Source organism: Numida meleagris, chromosome 16 (genome assembly GCF_002078875.1).
Source record: "Numida meleagris isolate 19003 breed g44 Domestic line chromosome 16, NumMel1.0, whole genome shotgun sequence".
NCBI lineage: Eukaryota > Metazoa > Chordata > Aves > Galliformes > Numididae > Numida > Numida meleagris.
Genome location: NC_034424.1, coordinates 9,376,959 through 9,389,449, shown reverse-complemented (window position 1 = coordinate 9,389,449; position 12,491 = coordinate 9,376,959). Strand labels below are relative to the sequence as shown.

Genomic DNA, 12,491 nt, shown 5'->3' with positions numbered 1-12,491 from the left:
GGTGTCAGTGGTGTTCTCTTGAATAGTGGTGAGATAAAGATGTCATCGGCTTCGCGGACAGAAATAGAGGATTTGCTGAGCTCCTGTTTGAGCCTTTACTGTTAATGAATTGACTAACGTAATTTGCAGCTTAAGATTATTTTTCCTCTGTGAAGAGCGAAGAAATGAATACAGATCTGTGAACCCAATTCAACTTAACATGTAAGGCAAAAATAATGTAATTTGAGATTTATTTAAAATTGAATCTGCACAGATTGTTTACGGTAAGCTGGTATTCATCGCTTAGGGAGCTCGAGAGCAAACATTTTGTGCCAGTAGTTAAGTGTTGTGGAGGTGAGCTGCTTTGCTGAGGGGTCCTAGTGGGGTTCCTTGAAGCTGAAGACTTCCCTGGTCACTTGGAAAGGTAAGGTGTCACGTTCCCTACAGGCACTTCTTTTAAACTAGTACCTCTGGGGAGTGGAGCAGATATATGTGGCCTTCTGGTCTTGGAGAAAAGGAGACCTAAGAACTGCAGCATGTTAGCTGAAATCTTGTCTTTGCAGTATTACCTAGGCAAGTGTTATATCTGGAAGGAAAGTGCTGCTACCACTTAAACGTGGATATCTAACAACAGACCTTCTGGTTTTATGTGTAAGAGAGGCTTGGGATCTGCTGTCCAACACTTGTGATGCTGTGTAACCACAGCAGCACAGAACAGCATATTGTTGAACCTGAGAAGTCAGTGTTTATGTGCTAAACTCCAAGGAGGTGTAAATGCTTCCTTACTGGTTCAGTTCATTGTGTGATCCGTTAGCATGCTTTGTAACATCTGAAACAATGCTCTTAATCAGACTCCATACAGCAGATGGGATCCTGTTAAATAGAACTGATCGTTTTGGCTAAATACCAACTCGCTTCAGGCTTCTTTATGTAATTCCTCAGCGTGTGTCCAGTTTGTCTGCCTGTTCTAGCAGTACCTGGTAGAGAGAGACACCTCATTTTTAAGCATTAGTAAGATTAATTTGATGTTGTGTATTTCGTTCCTTCTAGAGTTACCAGTCAAATTGTGTTACCCAGAATTACTTGTGGTAGCTGGTAGAACTGTGTAAGAATCTTTTGGAGCCTGGGGCACTCGTGTGAGCTGGGATGGGTCGTGTCTGTTTCAGTAAGGAGCAGGTTAGCATCTGTAAGCCTTGTGATTTGTAATCTGCAGTGGTCCTCAGCGTGCTGCTGTCATCCCTGCAGTCACTGATCACTTTGATCAGGAAGCTTTCCCAGAAGCATTCTCAAATTTGAAGAGGAAGCTGGCTTATGGCATCATCCTCTGCATTTGTTCTCACCTGCAGCTGTTCTCATCTTGGCAAACAGCTCCTGAAAGCAGGAGGGAGCCCTCTGGGGTGAAGGTGCAGGTGAAGGCTTGATCCAGCATCATCACCTGTGGTGAGGTGCATTTCATACTTAGGATATTTGGTTGGTGCTGGGCTGCAGCAGGATTGCAGCAGGATTGCAGCAGGTGCCTGCAGGCAGTAGCTGTGAAATCTGCAGGGTGATGCTGCACTCACCCAGAGTATGAAGATGACCTGTTCCTAATGGCATGAAAAGTATTTCTTTTGAATGAGAATTCTCCTGCTAGGCGATTGCTAGTGTGCAAGATGGGAGAGGAGGAAATTTGGTTTTAGGTGAAGAGTTAGGAAAAGATCGATGGCATGAAAGTTTCTGGCCAAGTGTTCCTTCTGTGTGCATGTGGAGGCTGATTGCAGTGAAATAAAATACAGTAGCCAGGGCAGAGAAAGCTGGTTCAACCAGAATATTCTTACCTCGAGAGTTGCTAGGCGCTGCCCTGTCTCACAGTTCCAAACTTTAACCTGTGAAGCACAGAACTGGTTAAATGATTGGATTTTCTGTCGCCTGCCAGAGTTCTTTGGAGCCCAGCGTTCTGATTCTGAAGGCCTTTTTTGGTTCTGATGTAATGAAGAGTTGTCTGGTGCTGTGGTGCAGCAGTGATGGCTTGTGTTAGTGAAGCTAATGTATTCAAACAGGAGAAATTCTCTACCCATCAGGGAGTCCTTATGAAAGATTGGATCCAGATTCTGTTCAGGGAGATCTTAATTCTGCTCGCTGAACTCAGCATATATATGAAGGATTTTTAAGCCTCAAATAAATTGTAACCAGAGAGAGGTCTAATTACGTGTGGCAAAGTGAATTTCCCATATATTGAGCTCTTAGGAGGGATAGTTTTACAATGATGCTAATATTGGCTGTGTGATAGCTTTGTTAAGAGCTTAGTGTGGACCTGAACATGATATGTTTGGCACTGAAGGAAACCCAGCCTGGCAAGCTGTGGGCCCAAGCCCTGCAGGGGTCCGGGCTGCTGAAGCACGCTTTAAGATGGAATATTGTGTGTGGGAGCTCGGGCTCCGTGAGGCTGATGCTCACATGACCTAAACAGAGGCAGGGGTACAAGGTAGGTTGCTTACCAGTTCTGAATGCCCCGCAGTGGGCAGCAGCAGCCCGCTGGGAGAAGCAGGTGCTTTTCAGCCAGCACGTGTGGCCCTCCATTAGAAAAACAAGCACACTGCTGCCAGGACCTGATGGCCCTCCAGAGTCCTGTGCTGGGCAGTGGGGTGTAAATTCCAGACTGCGTGATCCCAGGAGCCGGCTGCCTGTCAGGAGGGAGCACGAGCTGTGGGGTGGTGGAAAATGCAGGTGGGGAGAGGCTGGATGCAGCGCTGGAGGTGGCGACAGGATGCGCTTCAAGTGACGTGGCTGTTGCTGTCTGCCCCCAGCCGGGGATGTGACAGTGCTGCTTAGGGAGGATCCTTTTCGAAGACCCAACGGGCTGTCACTGACACGGCATTTACTAGTCAATAATGGGGAGAAAAAAGAACAGAAAAAAAATCTTAATTACCAGGCACTGAGCATCCAAGGACAAGTCACAGATGTGGATACACCGCTGTGCCCAGAGAAGACTCAACAGGCTGCCGAGCTGCAGGGACAAAATTAACAGCAGCTTGAAGCTGCCGTCTCTGAACGTGTGAAGTCAGTGTGCTGCTGTTTGTGTTCTGCAGCTCGTGAGGTGCAGGAATGAGCAGTAATTCAGGTTCCTTCCCAGAGCACCCTGCTTCTGCTACGGGTTCAGGTGGGGGAAGCACTTGTTACTGCTGTCAGAACAGAAGGGATGCGTGTCCCGGCCTTTGTGCCGAGCTTCGCGGGGCTGTCCGCGCTTCGGGCTTGTTTCCCTCTTTCCGGAGGGGAGGCGGCCTGCGGAGCTGCCGGGGTGCAGCCCTGAAGGGCGAGCACGGGTGGGCGCTCTGGGGGAGCTGCTCCTTCCTCGGAGGGGCCGCTGCAGCGCAGGTCAGGGTGCGGCTGGGCTGCGGGCACGGCCGTGGCACACGCGAAACGGGAGCGAGCGGCCGAGAGCAGAACGGGGCGGGGCGCGGTCCCTGCGTGGCCACGGGCCCTGGCAGCTGCCCAGAGCGGCAGCCGGCGCTCGTCCGAGTCCGCGCCCGCCTCCCCGTGCCCTGCAGCCGCGTCGCGGCCCTCGCCACGAAGCGGCCGCCGCGCGGTGCCGGCTCTGACCGCGGGGCGGCACCCGCGGGGCTCGGGCGGAGCGCCCGTCCCGAGTGGCCGGAGCCGGCTCTGAGCGCGGGGCCGCCTCGTGCGCCCGTTCCATCGCTTCCAGCGGCGGGAGCTGACGGTGGTCCCGCGCGGTGCGGGGTGGGCAGGAAGGCTCCGGCTCCACCTGCTCGGCCCGTGCCCGCTGCCATGGACGCAGCTCCCGCCGCCGCCCGCCTCCTGAGGGCTGTGGGTGCGGTGGGATGTGCCTTCCACAGATAAGGTGTGCTGGGAAACCCACCCCGTGCCGCTGCAGAGGCTGAGCCCAGGCCCTCACGTAGCGGGGACAGCGTGGACAGAAGGGTCAGCGAGGGCAATAAAAATAGACCGCTGCAGCTGGCTCCAGCTTTGAAGCACGTTCGCAATGTGGGCACAGCACCAGGACACGCTCCCATCTGCTGCCTGACGCACGTTGCTCATTCCCCAGATCGGCAGCCCTGGCCAGAGGTAAGAAGCGAGGGAAGGACTGATTCTCTCTGTCGAATTCTCCGAGCACTGTGGATCCCATCCGCACAGCACTGTGGCTGTGCAGTTCCCAGCGATGCCGAGCGCGGGGCCGTGCGTGGCAGGTGGCACTGGGAGCGGGCGCTTCCCCTGTAGGAGGAGGAGCAGCCTTCCTCCTGCGGCCCGGCCCAGCATGGCTGGTGGAGCAGGAAATGGCAGCTGTGGACACAGGGATCTGGAGGTGGAACGAGGGCCGAGGTGTTTGGTGCAGGGCTGGTCCCTTCCAGGGGTCCTGGTGTGCCCAGTGCAGAGCTGGCAGCCAGGAGGGTGCTTGGCACGGCCACGCTCCCGGCACAGCGGATCCAGGCAGGCGCCGACGCTCCAGCAGCCGCACTAGGGCTGGCTCCAGCTGGGAGCACACCTGGAGCGGGGCCCACACTGTACGCAGCACCCTGCACCGCATCCTGCACATAAAGCCCAGCCAGTAACTGAGGAGAAAGCAGATGGGGCTGAGGGGAACTGGGGCTTATTTGCTTCACTACCCATCCTGCCAGCCCCCTCAGGACCTGTCTGTGCCCTGCTGACCAGAGGGTGTTTGTGGAGCAAGGGATGCTGTGCACACAGCCACCCCCCACCTGGCCCCGGCACCCTTCCCTGGCTGCTGCGTCACCGTGGCCTCGGGCCCTGCAGTCCTGCTGCGTCCCCATCTCAAGCTTCATTTGCTGCTCGCTGCCACGCGGAGGGATTTTAATCTCTTAATCACGTTATGAGTAGAGGTGGTGCTGGGCGCGCACAGGAGGAATGTCTGGAAGTCAGCTGTGTCTGGCGCAGCAGGAGCCCGTCCTGTCCTGGCCACGTGTCCCCAGCACGTCCTGCCTGGTGACATCCATCCTGCTTCACCCTGCCTGGCCGGGCCCAGCAGCAGCACGAGGATGAGCTGGCACTGTGCAGACCAAAGGCAGGCAGGGCCGCGTCCAGCCCGGCTCTGTGGTGGTGGCGGCACCCAGAGAGGTTCCAGGCATCGCCGAGCCGCGTGTCCCAGCCCTGAGCAGGCGCCGAGAGGCAGCTCCATGGCTGCGGCTGCGGGGGAGTGCACAGCACACAATAGCAGAGAAAGGCATCGGGGTGACTTTCAGTTGAGAAAAAGACGTGGAGCAGCAGGGGACCGGGGAAGCCCAAAGAACACATCATAATAACCCCTCGGGGAGACAAAGGCCCTTTGTTTTTGCGCACTGCTGGTGCTGTGTCAGGCAGGAGCCGGGTGGGCAGCGGGGATGCTTCGCAGCGCCCACGCAGAGCAAAGCCCTGGGATGGGGTGGTCGGCAGCGAGCTGCAGAACCATGGGACCGGGCTGCGGTGCTCAGGTGGGGCAGGCAGCCGCTGGGGAAGGACTGCTCTCAGGAAACGTCCATCATTTGGGCTTAGAGTTTCTCGCTATTGCGGTGCTAATGGCAGCCCAGGCGTGCTCTCAGAGGGGCGCTTCGCAGGAGGCCTCGCGGCTGCAATTAGCCAGCACTGCCCTCCAGCCACGCGGTTCTCATTAACCTCACCCTGGGATCCCCCACTCCCCGCCTCTTTGGGCCCCACGCTCCCTCCTCGTCTGGCGCCGGGCAGCAGGACGGAGGCGCTGGTGGCACTGCACACAGGTGCCGTGCGGGTGCCCACAGTGCAGAGGTGCCGTGGCTGGGGACATGGTGCAGCCGTGCTTCATTTCTGCTGGTTTCTTTCCCGGAGGGAATGGAGGGATGCCCCTAACTCCAAACCCATCGCTGATTTGGCGCAGCAAGAGGGCACGGAGCAGAACAGCAGCCCCCACAGAAGAACAACAAAGGCCTGGAATTAGAGATGTGCTGGGAGTTTACTTTACTGCAAAAAAATGTCAGAAATCTGTATTGTTTGGACAGGGATTTGCTGGGGATCGTTAGATAAAAGCCTGGCAGGGACCCAGCCAGGGGGAAAACAGTCAGCCGGCTCCTTTCCCGCGGTGGGGACTGGCGGCTGAGCAAGGGATGCACTGCACCGCGCTGCGCTGCCTGGCAGTGGCTGTTGGGCTCCGGGCAGGAGCAGGGCTGGGGCAGAACGCGCTGTGGTCCTGGGACAGTGCCAGGCTGCCCGTGCATGGTGCCATCCTGGGCCATTCTGAGCAGGAAGCTTCAGCTGTGCCCTGGACGCATGCTCTGCCCCAGAGCTGCTCTCACCCCTTTGCCCCCCGGGGCCCCCTGGCAGCGTCACACTTGCCAAGTTTTGCAGCGGGTCAGGGCAACTGTGGCCGCCTGTACCCACGCTCAGCTGCTCTCCTCTCTGTCCAGGTTGCAGTGAGAGCAGATTTCCTGGCACCATCCCAGCTCCCAGATGTTCCTCTTCAGGCTGCAGCTTCAACCTGGAAACAGCAAATTCCTCTTTTTTCCTCAGGATGAGCCAGGCTGTGCTCCTGGCCCTCAGTGCCTGCGGGACGCGGCCGTGGCACAGCTGCCGGGTGCCAGCCCAGCCTGCCTTTGGAAGGAACGACACAAGCAGACGACGTGGCTTTATATCTGTTACTTTTTAATACTGTTCACTTCTAAACTGACAGAAACCAAGCCAAGCAATCCAGGGCCCTCGCCCTGCCTGGGGAGGAGCGCAGGGCTGCAGCTCTCTGGCCACGTGCCCATCCCATCCTGGTGCTGGTGCTGGGTTTAGGCAGGGCAGAGCGTCACACCAGCGCTGCTCTGTGCCAGCGCACAGCTCCTGTGAATGCATTTAAATAACAAGCTAATAAGTTGCAAAAGCAAAGGCATCTTAATTGCGTCTTCTAAAATAGCAATCGGTGGCTGTTCCTCCCGGCGAGGCAGTGCCCAAGTTGCACCTGCCCTGCAGAACACGGTCCCGGGTGGGCCAAGAGCACTCAGGACTGCAGCAGGGGCGGGGCCAGGCTGGGCGCAGCTGCTCGGTGCTGGGATGGGTGCTTGGTGCAGGGGGACACACAGTGCTGAGCTCCTCGCCCAGCCCCGGGGCTTCCAGAGCTGCCAGAGGTGGGATGCAGCTCCGCAGCCCCAGCAGCCACCACGTCGTGGGGGTGTCCCTGCACCCCGGGGCTCCCCCACCCTGGCCCCACTGTGCAGCACGGTGTGGGGCTTCTGGGTGGAGGGCGCTCTCGGGGAGCCAGGCTGTCCCCGCGGCCCCGACCAGCACTCAGACCACAAAGTGCAGCCGGTATGTCATCTGGTGGCCGTTGTCCCAGGCGTAGAGCACCTTCTCCTTGGGGTTGTAGTCAACCTGCGTGGTGAAGGTGTACTCGTTGAGGAAGGGCAGCCGCAGCTCTGCCTCGGTGTCTGTGTGCGTGTCGAAGGCGTAGGAGATCTGCCCCTCCTTCTGGCTGGAGGTGTCCACGGCATACAGGATGCCGCAGATGATGAAGCAGTTCCCGTAGGCGTTGCGCTTCAGCCCCGTCCTCCAGGTGGTCTCCCTGCGCACCGACAGGTCCCCAGGGTCCAGGCGGCTCAGCACGATCACCTCCTGCTGCGTGTAGTCATCATCCGCCGAGGGGTAGATGACCCAGAGCCCGCTCTCATCCACCGCGAAGTCGATGTCTGAATGCCCCCTCCACTTCCAGGGCGTCGTGTCCTCGTACACCACGTCGTGCAGCAGCGCCCAGCCCGCCACGTAGCGCTCCTTCAGGTCATACTTGATGATGTTCTTGGTGAAGGCGCGGTTGTAGTAGAAGGCGCCGCGGTACACCACGTGCCCGGTGCCGATCCAGTTGTAGGGCAGCTTGTAGAGGTTGCTCCAGCGGCCTGGGAGGGATGAGAGGTGTTCAGAGCTCCTGGTGACCACAGCCCAGGCACAGAGCCGTGCCCCGCGCTGGGGGCACTGAGAGCCTGGGGGCCCCACGCCGCCGCCAGCCCTCACCCTGCTTGAAGTTCTCCAGGCTCCTGAACTCCACCAGGCTGTTGCCGTAGTAGTAGTTGGTGACATAGATGCGGTCATCCTTGGCTGCCGGGTCCTTCATCCAGGCCCCCTCATTGCGCCCATAGCTGTGGTGCTCCGTGGGGGGGTCCACCGAGCGGATGGTCCCTTCACACTCCACCTCCTTCACTGTGGTGGGAGGAGGAGGAGAGGAAGGCTCAGTGCTGCCCGAGGTCACCCAGAGCTGCCCGCACCGCCCGCCTTCACTCACCTCTGTTGGGCGCTTCAGGGCTCCCGGTGCTGACAGCCCCATCCCCGAGGGCAGTGCCAGGGGGGCTGTGGGCAGTGGTGCGTGGGGCTGGGGCAGTGCTGGGCGCAGCTGTGGTGCGGGGCACCGGGGACTCTGCACGTGTGCCAGGCTGAGCCGGGATGTCCGCGAGGCCTCGCTCCTCCTGCTGCTCGGACATGGCCGCCCTGGCAGGGCTCTCTGTGGGGACACGGGGTGGGGTCGGCACTGGCCTTGGGGAGCCACGGGATGGTGCCTGCAGCCCCGCAACCCCATCCTGGGCACTCACCACGGCTGCTGGCTGCTCTCTGCACCTCCTCCACCTGCCCAGCCTTGTAGTAGGTGATGCCCCGCACCACTGTCTGCTGTTGCGCGGGCAGCCTGGGCTTGGTCGTGGGCTGCGGGACCCCTCTCTTGGCGTTTTCCTTCTTGGGCTTCTCAGGCTTTAGTGGTTTCTCCTTGGGTGCACGAGCAGGCAGTGCCTTGCGGGCAGCAGGGAACCGTGCCGCCTCCTTCCCACGGCCACCCACCGTGTCCTGGGGGAGCCCAGTCAGAGCCCTCCAGCCCCTACCCATGATGGAGCTGTGGGCACTGCTGCAAGCCTGTGGCGTGGCGGGGCTGGGGGTACCTGTGCCTTGCTGTCAGGAGTGGCGGCAGCGTCCTTCTGCAGCAGCTGGTAGCCCAGGTTGGAGATCTCCTTTTTGATGCTGATCATGATGTCGGAGTAGTTCTCATAGCGCTTCATCTGATCGGCGAGGTGCAGGACGCTCTCCTTCATGATGTTGTTGTCCCGGCTCAGGTTGGTCTTGATGGTCTGGGAGAGGTAGAGGGAGAGGAGAGGGAGAGGAGAGGAGATGTGGAGCCTCATGGAGGAGCCCACAGCACCCCCAGAGGTCCCGAGCACCCAGCTGACATCTGGCCACGGATTGTGGTGCTGCTGGGCTGGGTGCAGGCACACAGCAGGGAAGGTGCTCACCTCCTCCAGCGTGTTCATCTGGGCCACCACCTTGCTGATGTAGGAGTGCACCTTCATCAGGTCCATGCTGTAGAGCGTTCCCTCCAGGAGGTCCACCATGGACTGCAACTGCGGGGAGAGAGCCAGGCTGGGGTGGGGAGCACAGGGCCCCAACCCATGGCCGTGGTGCCGTGCGGCCAGGAGGTACCTTGAAGAGTTCGGGTGCCTGCTTCTTCAGTTTCTCCATCTTCCACTCGTTCTCACAGGGGTTGAGCGAGGAGGGCGGCGCGGTGCAGGAGCACTTGCAGTCAACCCCCGAGCTCACCGTCTCCACCGTGTAGAAGTCCTCCACGCGTGCGCTGCCATCCTTGACGCGGCTGCAGGCGTCCTTGCTGAGCGGCCGCAGGATGCACTTGCAGCGGCAGTCAGAGCCCTCCGAGGTCATCCGCACCTGGTCCTCGCCCAACGCCTGGAGGGATGCAGTGGGGGGGTCCTGTGGGTCTGACAGCCACCGCTGGGCCCCTTCCACTGCGTGCCCCTCCCCAGAAGCTCCTGGCCACGGGGCACGGCCTGACCCAGGCTGCTCTGTCCCTGTCCCCACACCTGAGTGACAGTGACAAAGCCCAGAACCCCTTGCCCCCACAGAAGAACACTGTGCGGTCAGGGACAGAGTGCTCACTTCTGCTGCTTTCTCCCAGCTGCCGGCCGGCCCCGGGCGAGCAGCTCTGTCCTCATGTGCTGCAGCATGGCCGGGGGGGCCCGTGGAGCTCACACCCCACACAGGGCCGATTGTTCACACTGAGCTGCAGCCGCCCCAGGGTGAGCTCAGCCCTGCAGATGGGCACCCCCATGGCCCACGGCGCATCAAGGGCTCCCTTGTTCCCACACAAGGCCCAGACGCACTCTAGCGAGCCCGGGGTGCTGTTGGCTGCCTTTTCCAGATAAGGAGCTGCTCTCTCCTCAGCCGTGCTTGGGAACAATGCTTCCAACATGCGGACTCAGAGCGATGCCATGTGTCAGCCAGTGCGGAGGTGGCTGCACCGCAGCTTCGGCGTGGGGAACACTGCTTGCTCCCATCCCACACTGCTCACCCCACGCTGTGAGCGGGCTCTGAGCAGGGCTGGGAGATGCAGCACAGCAGCTGCAGCCGAGGTTTCCCCACCCTGGGCCAGCACCACAGCAGAGTGACGCCAGCGGAGCAGAGAGGGCTGCCTGTTCCCTCTCACACCCATCCATGCAAAAAAACTCAGTCCAAGCCTGGTTTTGGCTGAGACACTGGCTTGGAGAAAGTGGTTTGTGTGTGCTGCAGGCTGTGCTGCAGGCTGCCCAAAGGGCACACACTTCCCCAGGGGTCAGCAGGAAGCAGGACCTTCCCTCAGGGACCCATCCTGGGAACACTCTGTGGGGCGGTGGCAGGGCCAATGCTCCCCAGACACAGCTCCTGTGGGGAAATGGGGAAGGGGAGTCCCTGCCGTCACGGGCACACCAGTTGCTGCCGCTGGCACTCCTCCTGTCTGTGTCCTGGTGAGCCACTCAGTGAGGGAATGTAGAGCTCAGTGCTGCTCTGGGGCACAGGAAAGAGCAAACCCTGGGTGATAGGTGTCTACTGGACTCTGGGGCTGGGCCAGGTGGGCACCTAGCGGGGTTGGCCAAGGTCTGCCATGAGCTCAGCCCTCCTCCACAGCCCATGGGCAGGGGCAGGTCCCAGTGTGGCGTGGGGAAGGCAGTGTCAGGACCCCTGGGAGCGTGAGGGCCCTGCGGGCATGGGACCAGCGTGACTCACTCTGGGAACACCCGGTAGCAAGGCTGGGACATGGCTGTAACTCTTGTCCCATCCTCCACATCCCAGGAGTGCACTGTGGCGTGGGAAAGGGCACTGCTGCAGCAGCTCTGCCAGCACCGTGCCTCCCCGACCCAGCGGTGGCCGAGAATGGCAACCAGCACTGCTCCCTCAGCCACCTCATGAGCTGGGGGCTCTCCTTCCTAAGGCTGCAGTGAAGCCCCCTTCTGTTTTGCAATTTCTTTACATGGGGAAATGAAGACCTTGAAGAACTCGGCAGCTAGGAGGAAACGATCGGGCTGCTGGCAGTGCTGCAAATGGAACAGGACCTCTCAGCAGGGCGCCACGGGCAGCAAGGGGATGCGGGCAGGGAGCAGATCCCCTTAGCAAACACTGCAGCTCCAAGCCCCGCTGACCTCCCTATGGCCGTGTCAGCACTTGTGCAAACAAGAGGGAGAGCTGCAAGCTTCATCCCTCCATCTCCGCATGGGCTGAGCCAGCAGCACAGCCCTCCCAGACAGGGAACCCTGCTGCTGGCTCAGCCCATGCAGAAATCCACATGCGCAGCAACATCCCTAAACCATGAGTGTGGCAGTCCCAGCCCTCACAGTCCTGCACCAGCACCTTCCACCCGGCGGCAGCTTCCCGTGGGAGCAGAGCAGGCCATGCCATTTCCCTCCCATTGCTTCTTGGCAGCACTGCTCTGGGGAGGAACGGGGCTCAGCGTCATGCTTAGGTGGGGCGTGCACAGCGCCGTAGCAGTGCTGAGCGTTGTTTGTGCTGCGCGTGGGGTTGAGCAAACCGAGATGGGAAGAGACACTAGCTCCTAAAGCCAGGCACCAAGGGAGCTCCCTTTTCACGGGCGGTAACATTAATCCCTGTTCTGCCCGCTTAACAGCTTCCTTAAACAGGAACCATATGTTCTATTTATACATGAAAGGTTATAAACAAGGAAGTCTTAAAAAAAGGTCCTTTCGCTGCGGAGGTCGGTGTCAGGAGCATCAGCGGGGGCTGGACTCTGCCCCTGCCGGCCCTGCGCTCAGTGCGGGGCGGTGATGCCGGAGGCCGGCGGACACCCAACGGCTCCGTGGGGCCGCAGCCCCGCTGTCCCCTTGCCATGTCCGTGCCACGAGCCGGGGAACTTTCCCAGCGCTGCTTTGGTTTCTGGGACCTACGCAAAAGCGTTCACGCGAGCGCTGAATTTGTGCCGTTTGGAGACAGAGGGACTTTCGGCAGCGAGCGCCGGGCAGCGTTCGGCCACGCCGAAATTTCTGCCCGGGGATTTGCGCGGGGAGCGGCCCCGCGGGGGGGACCTCGGCGCTCTCCGTCCTCGGGCGCTCGGCACAACGCGGCCTCGACGCGCGGAGCCGGGCAGGAGGCGGCTGCGGGGCGCGGCGGGGCTCGGCGACGTGCGGCGCTCAGAGCCCCCGAGTTCTCCGCCGGGATCCGCCACGCACAGCGCAGCCGGCGCCGCACCGGGGGAACCCGCGCCTTCCCTCCGCGGGGCGCTCCCTGCCGGGCTCCGCTCACGGCGCCGATCCCCGCCC

The 12,491-nt window shown here is 60.3% G+C and overlaps 1 protein-coding gene across 1 annotated transcript; it reads right to left on the bottom strand.

Annotated features, from left to right (window-relative positions):
- OLFML2A (olfactomedin like 2A) lies at window positions 6,566-9,633 on the bottom strand (the record flags this gene model as incomplete). Its single annotated transcript, XM_021414033.1, is given in 7 exon segments — window positions 6,566-7,811; window positions 7,927-8,112; window positions 8,195-8,410; window positions 8,499-8,745; window positions 8,838-9,023; window positions 9,186-9,293; window positions 9,373-9,633. Coding segments are annotated over 7 exon segments (1,806 nt in total), but the record flags the coding sequence as incomplete, so codon positions are not given.